The sequence below is a fragment of the Euprymna scolopes genome, chromosome 26 (assembly GCF_053919585.1).
Source record: "Euprymna scolopes isolate OS-2025 chromosome 26, ASM5391958v1, whole genome shotgun sequence".
Classification (NCBI taxonomy): domain Eukaryota; kingdom Metazoa; phylum Mollusca; class Cephalopoda; order Sepiida; family Sepiolidae; genus Euprymna; species Euprymna scolopes.
Genome location: NC_136507.1, coordinates 73,398,500 through 73,410,548, shown reverse-complemented (window position 1 = coordinate 73,410,548; position 12,049 = coordinate 73,398,500). Strand labels below are relative to the sequence as shown.

The 12,049-nt window shown below is 31.7% G+C and overlaps 1 protein-coding gene across 1 annotated transcript in view; it reads right to left on the bottom strand.

Moving 5' to 3' along the window:
* Window positions 1-12,049, bottom strand: part of LOC145248182 (tyrosine-protein phosphatase 10D-like) — a 236,166-nt gene that overhangs the window by 104,870 nt on the left and 119,247 nt on the right. The window contains exons 5-6 of the mRNA XM_080110035.1: window positions 3,171-3,336; window positions 2,528-2,654 (exon numbers count right to left, since the gene is read on the bottom strand). Coding sequence (XP_079966161.1) covers window positions 2,528-2,654; window positions 3,171-3,336 — 293 coding nt within the window. The remainder of the gene's footprint in view (window positions 1-2,527; window positions 2,655-3,170; window positions 3,337-12,049) is intronic.

Below are 12,049 nucleotides of genomic sequence, written 5' to 3'. Positions count from 1 at the left end.
GCCCTATCTCTGAATACCCTTTATATAAAATTTCAAAGGTTTAGACCAGAAATTGTCTGAGTACTTTGGTAGAGACTGCAGAGGTCAAATTTTGTTTAACTTTGACCCCTATTATGACCCCTTAACATTTATTGTTTGGGGCTCAAATCAAGTTATTAAGTTAGATCCATGTCCAAGGAACCTATATCTAAAACTTCAAGTGTTTATACCCAAAATTGGCGGAGGAGTTTGGTATAGTTTTGGTTTTGGTATAGGTCAAATCGTTGAACTTTGACCCCTTAACAGCCAAATTTCTGGCTGAAAACTGATTACAAATATTTTCCCAAATCTCAATACCCTGTATATCAAATTTCGAGTCTGTAGACTGAAAATTTACAGAGTTATTGTGTAGGAAATGTAGACAGACAGACACACACATTTTCACTTTTATAGATATATAGATTACAGAAATTGTATATTATTTAATAACATAATTTATGATTATTTCATTATTACAAAAATTGCCAGAAAGCTTTCTACTCCTACTAGTTTCTTCACTCAAACAGCTAGACTTTGGAATTCCCTTCCTGCTACCTGCTTCTCTGACTGTATGTATATGCAGAAATTTAAATGTAATGTAAACGAACATCTAGTTAATCTTCTCTAGGAATGGTCCCAAATAGTAGCCCCTTACATCCAAGTGGCAATATGCCTTGTGTAGGGGTGAAAGTGAGTAAAAAAAAATTGTATTTTATTAAATAACATAATTTATAATTATTTTATTATAACAGAAATTAATAGCGAAATAAAAAATTCTATAAAACCTGTTTTGAAAGATTTGAAATTTTTTTTTTAATATTCCAAAACTAAAATGATTAAAACAAAATAAATCCAATAATTTTTTTTTTTAATAAAAAAAAAAAAAAAAACTGTACGCATATACTCACTCACACATGTAATCAATTCTTGAACCAAAATAAATTTAACTGTTTTAAATTTTTATTTTAGTTTTTATTTTTATTGTTTTAAATTTAGTGAAGAAAATAAAATCATTAAGCAATAGCAACAAATTTTTATATTTGAGAAATTCATTTTGTACCGATGCATCAGTGAAGATTATGTCCACTAAATCCAAATGGACAAATTAAAGACACATGAATACATTAATAGGCTCTGTTGGGTAGGTGTATTTGGTATATATTAATACGAGATCTAAGTGAATAAATACCAAAGGTTTTTTTTTATTTATCACTTCTATATTACTTGTGCAGAGAAGTTATACGGCTGAAACCGAAGTTTCACAAGCGTTTTCAGCAGATAATGTAACAACTGGGATATGTCAAAACGCTTAGCCAATGAAATTTGAATAAGCAGACGAGAAATTAAAAATTCGATCAATTTGTTGAAAACTTTGTGAAAATAATTTATCACAGCTAAGGTTGGTTGGTTGGTTGTTTTTGTTTTACGGCATATCAACCCTTTTCGGGTTATTTAATGCTGAATCCAAAGATTCGGAAGAAAAAGTTTTTTAATAGAGTATATTTGTTGTTTTCACGTCGGTTTCTATTTAACCCATAATTGGGACCCTAACAGGTACTACCACTCCAGGTCAGAGTGGACCTGGTAGCAATGGTAATTAAAGGGTGGCTCCACACTCCCCAAAGCCCAAAAGCTGGGACCTCACCACTGGATATAGTCTAAGGTCATATCCAGAACCCCCATTGAGGGACTTTTACCCTCTGCAGGGGGGCAGTCAGCGTATTCTGATGCCCCACCGACAAGGCCATATCACAGCTAAGAGAAAAACTACAATCGCTCATTATTCACAACCCCATTCATGCTGTTTCCCCGAAAATGTTTTGATGTATTGCTGCACCTTTTTTTGCAGTTGTACAAAATGGAGGTTGCAGTTTCTTTCTGTCCGAGCAGTACCTATGCTGGGCGATTGTCCTGACTATTGTACTCAAAGAGATCTTCTGTCTAGCACAACGAGATATGAAACCATATTACATCAGTCACCTGCTTTTCATGACCTCATGTTACCATGGTGGAGGGGATGCTGAAGTGGGTACTCAACCTTGCCTAGGGGTCCCCCACAGACTAGTGGAGAGAAGGAGGCACCCAACTTTCTCCTTTAACAATAGTGCTCTCTCCCTTCTCCCATTAAAGGTGCCATATTTTTCTCAGGCAAATTGATTTCTTCTTTCTTTTAATTTCTTTAGGGACATATTTAAAAGATAAGTACATTTTTTATCAAAATTACCAAAATGTCAATGTTTATCTACTTATACAAATAAATGTGAAAATTCTAGTCTTGTGTTTGCAAAAAAATTATAAATGAAATGTTTCTAATTTAATATTTTGGTTTCACGTATTTTAAATGGTGAAAAACATATTCAAGATGTATAGAAACCAAAAACAAAAATAAAACATGGAAAAGAAAATAAACATGAAAAAAAATATGAAAAACAAAAAACATGGAAAACAAAAAAAAAAACATGCAAAGTGTTACCATTTTTTAAATTGTGTACACATTGACTGAACTTACCTTATTATATCGTCTTTTTTTTTATAAAAATTGATTAAATAAAAATTGAAGTCACTTTCTGAGGGAGAACAATGTAGAGTCAAGGAGGTGGAATTTGATTTTTCAATGCAAATTGGCGGTAACGGTTCTGAAAAGAGAAAAAGGCTTCAACAATTAGTTAAAATGTTAGCAAAGATTGTAATTTTAAAATGCTGCAGCTAAAATATTATATACATATTATATATATTGCAGTTTGATAAAAAAAAAAAAAATTTGCAATTTTAAAAATGTTGCAGTTTGATAGAATTAAAATATTTAAAAAAAAAAATGCTTCATAAAATAAAAATATTTTTTTAAAAAATGCTTGATAAAATAAAATTTTAAAAAAAAATGCTTGATAAAATAAAAATTTAAAAAAAAAATGCTTGATAAAATAAAAAAAATTTTTTTTAAAAGGTTTGATAAAATGCCAGGTAATTCGGCTAGTATATTTACTTTGATTTCAGATTTAATTCTAATAAAAATTAATTCTAACAGAAATTAAAAAAAATAAAAATGTACAATATAATTCACACAAGTTCTGATAACTAGGGTAATGTTGTTTGTTTTTTGTTTTTTTGAGAAATTATGAAAATAACAAAGAAAACTTCTTTAAATATCTTACTTGTAGTGTGAAAAGTATTAACTACTTTGCTATGTTCATTAGATATTGAAGAATAGATGCCAAGTGTATGATTTTTCCCTGGTCTTCCGCTGATCTCAACAACACAAAATGTTTTGATGTAAAGGCATTTGACATTTAACGGTTGTGAAATAATATGAACATATTCCTGTACGAAAAAAAGAAAAATAAGCAAAAATTATTTTTAGATTAGCAAAAACAATTTTATAAAGAAAATTTACACGACATAAATTACAAACTGTATTTAACTAAGATTATTGTTGTTTACATTTTTTTTTTACATAGGCATCACCACATTATCAAGGCCAAGAGGCCACTCAAGGATAAGGGTTAAAGAGTGTACAGTAGAAATTGGATAAAATAGTAATCATTAGTAATGAAAATTCGGTAAATTTGATAACTTATATGGAACGGCTCATCAAGAACTTATTTACGTTAGACTTGAACACAACCATATTGTAGTCAACCGGAAAGCAGGAAAACAGAAGACAATTCCACAGGCGTGCAGTTCTAAGAAAGAAGCTTTGTTCATGGAATCTACTTTAGGTTTAGGCACAGATAAAGAGTGGGGGGGAATTATTGATAGTGTTTTCAGCTAGACGAGTGTTTCTTGTGAAAGTTTGGCGAGGGGGGACCATAGACTGAAGCTCAGTCGAACACTTCCCATGAAAATAACGATAAAGCAGAGACAAGCTCGCAACATCTCTTCTGTGAGATAGAGGTTGCAGGGAAGAGAAAAGGACATCTCCTACAAGGCTACAAAGTCTATTTTGAACTCTATCAAGGCAGGACAAGTCCTTTCTAGCAGCTCCTGCCCAGATGTGGCAACAGTATTCCATCCTTGGACGTACCTGTTTACATTTAAGTCATTCATGTTTTCTTGTTTCAACCAGGTTTTAACTTAAATCAAGAAATGATGACAGAATGCAAGTAAATGTTGATCTCTACTATATAAAAGTCACTTAATGTGTGTGTCAGTTCTTTCCTGATAGGTTCCGAAATGGCTGAGCCTATCTTTTGCAAATTTCACACATAGTTAATTTATATGTCTGGCAGTGTTCTTAGATAGGTTTTGTACAGAAATTCATCCAATAAGTATCAACAATCGAAAAAAAAAATCCAATCTTAAAAATAGTCTTTCTCTCATAGATAAAAAGAATTTTTACAGGGAAATATTTTACCTTATACTGGTGTAACAAAAATATTTTACCTTATACTGGTGTAACAAAAATATTTTACCTTATACTGGTGTAACAAAAATATTTTACCTTATACTGGTGTAACAAAAATATTTTACCTTATACTGGTGTAACAAAAAATATTTTACCTTATACAGGTGTAACAAAAAATATTTTACCTTATACAGGTGTAACAAAAAATATTTTACCTTATACAGGTGTAACAAAAAATATTTTACCTTATACAGGTGTAACAAAAAATATTTTACCTTATACTGGTGTAACAAAAAATATTTTACCTTATACAGGTGTAACAAAAAATATTTTACCTTATACTGGTGTAACAAAAAATATTTTACCTTATACTGGTGTAACAAAAAATATTTTACCTTATACAGGTGTAACAAAAAATATTTTACCTTATACAGGTGTAACAAAAAATATTTTACCTTATACAGGTGTAACAAAAAATATTTTACCTTATACAGGTGTAACAAAAAATATTTTACCTTATACTGGTGTAACAAAAAATATTTTACCTTATACAGGTGTAACAAAAAATATTCCCCTGTAAAATCCTTTTTTTTTTTTATCTAGAAGAGAAGAAAGGCTATTTTTAAGATCGTCAATCCCAAATATCAGCTGACATGATATTGTAAACAAACACAGACGGAATTTGATGAACAACATCATCCTTATTATTTTTATTTATTTATTTTTTGCAAATTAGTCCACCGGAAAAATTATTTCCTTGTAATATATAATATTCAATAAAGGATGGATTTTATAATAATACTATGCAATCTACATAAATTCAAATATCATGTTTAAGTGTATTGTACAACCGGGCAACGATGGGCGTCCAGCTAGTAATTCATATAATCAAGAATTTTGAAAAGACAAAGATGAGCTGCTTAAAGAGAAAAGTATCAGATACACGACTGAATCCATTTGTAAAAGCAGTTTTTGTTAAATTTTTAGCTTTGTAACAACCATTAAGTGAAATTCATATATAATGAAATGACAGGCGAGGTAGAAAAAAAAAAAAAAAATCAGAATAATAATAAAAAATATGTCTATAAACTTTCAAAATACAAGTTCACAATAAGCATGCTTTATAAAGTTTCAAAAAGTCAAAATAGCAGGAAAATGTATTTAGCACAATGCCTGGTATTGTCCAGTTATAAAGTACGCTCAAAAATGACATTTTAATTTATGTATATTTCGTATTTATTGATTACTAGCAGTTCAGCCCAGCTTTGCTCAGGCCCTGTGTACTGTTCATATCTTTATGTGCACACACACACACACACATATATATATATATATATATATATATATATATATAAGTTTGACTCATGTCCAAGTAATCTACATCTAAAATTTCAAGTGTTTAGACCCAAAATTGGCAGAGGAATTTGGTAGAGTCTTTCAACTTTAATCTCTTGCCAGCCAAATTTTCGCCCAAAAACTGATTAAAACGCTTGCTGTATGTCTGAATACCCTTTATGTAAAATTTCAAATATTTAGACCCAAAATTGGTTGAATAGTTTGCTAGAGACCGCAACGGTCAAATCTTTTGAACTTTGACCCCTTGGCAGACAAATTTTCGGCCAAAAACTGATAAAAAAAAAAAAACTTGCCCTATGTCTGAATACACTTTTAGTAAAATTTCAAATCAAATTAAAAACTTTGATCCATGTCAAAGTAATCTACATCTAAAATTTCAAGTGTTTAGACCCAAAATTGGCGAAGGAGTTTGGTAGAGTTTTCAAATGTCGAATCGTTGAACTTTGATCCCTTGACAGCAAAATTTCTGGCTGAAACCCAATTAAAAAGATTTTCCCAAATCTCAAAACCTTTTATGTCAAATCTCGAGTCTGTAGACTCGAAATTGATAGAGTAGTTTGGCAGGGAAATGTACACACAGACACACACAGATAATTTCACTTTTATAGATTTATAGATTACTGTATTGCACCCAATATATAGTAGTGATTTCAAAAGTAAAAAAAAAATATTACTAGGGTTACATCAGCTAGAATTGAAACCAAAAAATTTAGTGTTCCAGACAGATAAGAAATAGTTAAAAATGAACCGACTTTAATGTATATTTGCACATGTGTACAACAGCACTTTAAGTCCACTTATGCCTGCCAAGTTCTCTTTTTTTTTTTCTTTTTACTTTTGACCCTTTAATAGCTACTTTTACTGGCTAAAAACTCATAAAAGAACATAAAAGTCCATGAAAATGCAATCATTTAACCTGCCTTGTCCCACCTTGCAACATTGTGTTTCTGTGGAGATGCACTTAAAAAAAAAAATGGAGATAGACGGTGAGTTTTATAAATTATGAATCTGAAAGCGAAAGAGGACAAAAAGTATCAAATATGGCCGTTTCTGCCTAATAGGACATATTTGGCAAGAAAAATAACCAACAAAATGTAAATTGGCATCTTGGCACAAATTGCGCATGCAAAAATAATGATGACTAACAGAACCCATGGAAATTCCACGGTAGTTGAAAATTTAAAAAAACACATATCAGTAAGAAACATCTGATTATGTGATACATAATCAAACAATTACAATGAGGTTGGACCATCAAGAACTTAAGTAAATCACAAAGCTCTTGATCTTCAGGTTCTGGCATCTCTGCTGACACGATTGCATCAAATTGTTGAATTGCTTTGATCTTATCCTGATATACAACATTATGATTTGGGCTAGGACAACAGCATATTCTTTTCATTGTTTTGACTCTCGAGTGTGTATCCGTTGATATCTTATATACTTTTATATAGAGTGGTGTGGTTTTCGGTTGATTAACTGTGTCGGATATATACTCGAGAGTCAAAACAGTGAAAAGAATATTCTTTTGTCACAACCCTAATTATGATCCTGTGGCAGTGTGGTAGCCCTCTTTCTTGAAATTCAGAAACATAAAAATTTGCAAATGGAATTCCTAGTGCATGTATGCCTTTAGTGCCTTTCAAAAATTCAGCTAAATGTGCGTATGTCAGGTTGGTTTTGTGTAAGTTCTGATGGCCTCAAGTTGTTTACTATTTCAGGACATCTTGGATTACACATGTATGTAAGGAATAAGTATAGTTTTCCATATTGACAAAAAACTGCTTTGTACTAATTTCAACATAACATGTAAGTAGGTAATAATGTTTTCACCTGAAATGCGTAGGGATAAAAGATTCCTAATCGATAAAAATACCCTATGATTGTAAATATTTCGACATGACACTGAAGTAAGTAGATAATGTTTCATCTTTTTTTTTTTTTTTTTCAGGGTGGTCACCACTTATCAAGGCCCGGAAGCCACTCAGGGATAAGGGTTATTGCAAGTACAGTACGTTAGTGTGGAGATTTGATGAAGTGTTTACTTAAGGGGGCGGTTCATTAGGAATTTGTTAACGTTGGACTTGAAGACATCCAAGTTGTAGTCAGGTGGGAAGCAGGTAGATGGAACAGAGTTACACAGGCGTGCAGTTCTAAGAAAGAAGCTTTGTTCATGGAATCCACGTTTTGGTTTAGGCACAGATAAAGATAAGAAATGCATTGGAACTTGTACTTATTTCAACAAACTGTTAGTAGGTAATAATATTTTCACCTGAAATGCGTAGGGACAAAAGATTCCTAATCGATAAAAATACCCTATGATTGTAAATATTTAGGTATGACACTGAAGTAAGTAATAATATTTTCACCGGAAATGCATTGAAATTTGTACTAATTTAAACATGACATGTAAGTAGGTAAAATGTTTTCGCCCGAAATGTGGGTCGAAAAGATACCTAAACAACAAAAGCACTATATGATTTTACTCATTTTAACATGACACTTAAGTCGGTAATAATGTTTTCGCCCGAAATGCGTTGGAATTTGTACTAATTTCAACATAATATATAAGTTAATAATGGTAATAAAAATTTTTGGAGAGGAGACGGTTTTAATGATTTTTAATGGAGAAAAAGTGACTATAAAGGGAGGTAATTAGTTTCTCATTAATTAATCTTTGTGATGATGATGATTTTTTGTGACACCGGACGTATGGACAAGCGTATTAATATATAGATGGTGATGTTGTTGTTGGTGGTGATGGTGGTGGCCTATCTGCCTACCAAGGTAATAGTTTTATTTTACATCATGTCAACCTTAACAGACATTTAATGCCTTGATTGATAAAACACTTTCGGTGGAGGGATCATGATGAATTAACATATAATACATTACTCCCATTTTCACAAAAGAGAAGATAATGCATGGGAAGATAGTATCATGACAACGGAGCAAATACTACATTAGCCCCTAAAGGAGGAGATAGTGCTTAGGAAGATAGTTTCATGACAACAGGATAGATAATTAACTACCTTACCAACCATCCACCCCCAAATTACCTGGTTGGATGGTATAACACAACAGATACTACACTTCACTCCTCTTGAATTGAGTATTGAAATATAGTACATTATTTTGAAATAGTGTAGCAAATTGAATTGAACATTAAAAGATAGTACAATAGTAAAATTAATAGAAGTAGTTAATATAGTTTCGGCTTCAGGCATTCAAACACCAAATCTCCATTAGTAATAGAAATACAATAATACACTAGTAGTAATAGTATAGTTTGTCTTCAGACACAGTAAATCTCAATTAGTAATATCAAAAGTATTAGGAGAAGTGGACGTCTCAAAATATCAAGGTATAAATTTTATGAAATGTTGTGTATTAAAAAAATGGAATCAAATTGGTAACACTTAAAATGTAGTTTTATTAAGTAGAGCTTTTTTTATATAGTTTTTGTTATTGTATATATGTTCTTATATAAATGAAGTTCTTTTAGAAATCTGAAATTTATTAAAAACTTAATTGTTTTCACTAAATTTACATATGCTAACATTTTTTTTTTGTTGCCTGATGATGTCAAAATGGTCATCTTATAATAAAAGAGCCACAGGTTTTCTCCTTTGGACCAAAATACCATAGGTTTACAACAACAGATTGCACATAAAAATTTATTATATTCATGCTATTAGCCATTACCTTATTTAACTATACAACACTATTTCATGCACATTATTTCATAATATTAAAACATTACATTTATTCCTAGGAGTGCCATCTTCATCATCGTCCCAACCTACAAAGATAGTAGCTCAAATTTTTCCTCCTCTTTGATAAGTCCTCTTATGACCCCATTCTACATTGCGTGCATTTGTACTTCTTTTTCCCCTACTTTCCTGGATCTAAGCTGTCATTAACTGACGTAATTTCTTACATATCGCATACTCTTAACGCTTTACCACTACTCAAATAATGCTTTCTCCCTCCTACCATTCCTCACAATCTCATTGGTTGACGTCTACATATTCGGACATTTCAGATTGACTGGATCATCATTCAAAAAAGAATGCCACAGAGATTAACACAAACATGGCTTCCTTGAGTAGAATCATTGCATATTAAATACCCCGATTACAAACTTTGTAATCTCGAGAAAAATAAAAATATGATTCAAACTACATTATAATTAATACCATCCTTATCATTTATCATAGTAGTTGTTTTATTGCTTATTATTTTAACAAACGGAAACTGAAGTTTTATATTGGCATTGCTGTTTACATTTCATTTACAGTGACAAATAATTATTAATTATATTTTATTTTAGTAATAAAGATAATGCGACAGTAATTTGCTAGTACTAAACGGTTATTAGGGACGTTTGAGAAAAATATTTCGTCTCATTTTGTTTTCGCGTTGCCGATTCGATTTTTTAAGTTTTCACGTTTGTTTACATTATAACTGCTTCACAGACTATAACTGGCTAAAATTAAATCACGCTATTATTTCATGTTAAGAATTCGTTAACAATTAATTTAAATAAACCTTTTATTTTATTAATAAAGATACCGAAATAGTATTTCTAGCGATGAATGGGATAATATTTCGGTTCATTTGGTTTTTGAGTTTCCGATTCGATTTATATGTTTGCATGTTTGTTTATATACACAAACTATGAATGGATAAAATTACATCACGCTATTATTACATATGTGAGGATGTCATAAAATTTAAATTTTACTTAATCACGTTATTTAACAAATAAAAAAGGGGGGCGGTAAATATGAGGATTCCAGGGTGCTGAAAACAAAAATCACATTTAAAATCCCCGCAAATAATTTCACATATATGAAGAAATGTTACTTTCAAAAAAGGTTTTCGAGGATGCTGAAAATGAAAATAACGTTTAAAATTCCGGAAAACAAGTATTTTCGCAAATATTAAATACTGTTAGTTTCAAAACGGTAGGGGATCACTTGTATATAATAATTTTATGTAAAATGAGCAGCTACTTTATGGCCACCTTTTGTTTGGGAGGAGGGGGGGGTCAGCATACAATGAATACAAATTTACAGTAAACTGAGCACCCAACTTTGGGGGGGGGGCTAACAGGCATTAATAATTGATTTGACATGCACCAACCCCAAAACAAAAAAAGTGGGTGCTCATTTTATATTAAATTGTGTTCATTGTATTGTAACCCCAAACGTGTGGCTCCCTCGTCAGATCGCCGACCCCCAACGTTGTGTATCGTGGATTTTTTGTTCGACTATTCTTCTTATGGCCGGATCGTCATTTTCTTGCTGGTGACTGTCGGTGGGAACACACACAGTTCACAAAATAGAAATATGAACAAAGAAAGGAAAAACACAAACGCCAATGTTCACATATAAATTGACTGTTGGACTTGTGAGTGTGTGTGTGTCTTCCCCTGTTCTATCGATGTTACACTTGTCTATCTCCGTTTCACAGTCAACTATAGTCGTTATCAACTCCCATCCGCTGTCAAGGGCATCTAGTTGTCAACTCTATAACTGTTCAACTTCCATCCGCCGCGACGGGCATCTCGTTGTCGACTGACTGTCTCCTCTGTCTTGGTATCTCAGGTTGCCCACCCCACCCTGGCTACCGGAAGCTGCCCTTCCCTGTTTTATCAGTAGGTTTCTATTTTTATGTTTGCTACTTCCTATCTATTGTTGATTGTAGCATATTTCTGATTTCTTTGTTTATTCTAAGCCATTTCCTCTTCCTTTGTCTATTCCCCTCCTCTCAGCACTTAAGGGCTCAAATCTACCTCAGGGCCACTTTATAGTATCACAGTATGTTTACCCCCCAACCAAAAAAATGTGGCCATAAAGTGGGTGTTCATTTCGCCTTAAATTATTATAGAAAAGTGATCCCCCACTTTTTAGAAAATAACATTTAATCATATCTTGGAAACTATTCATATGCTGGATTTCCATATGTTATTTTCATTTTCAGCAACCCCGAAAACCTTTAAAAGGTGGTAATTTTAAAGGATTTTTCGAGGGTGGAAAGATTCTTCATATTTACCAAAAAAAAATAAGTAAATAAATAAATAAAATAATGCCAGATGAAAAAGTTTTACACTGAGTAAATGTGTGTTATTTTATAATTTATAATTAAAAGTGTTGAACAATACCAAGTACAATTCTGGGCAATTATTTTTACGTTGGGGAGGGGAGGGTCTTTCGTACATATTCTTCCACCTTATGATTGAATAAAAAAAAAAATAGCGTGAAAGTTGAATTTAACCTGAAAACACAAATGGCAGGGTTTTATTAGATTTGAGATTCTTTTTTTTTA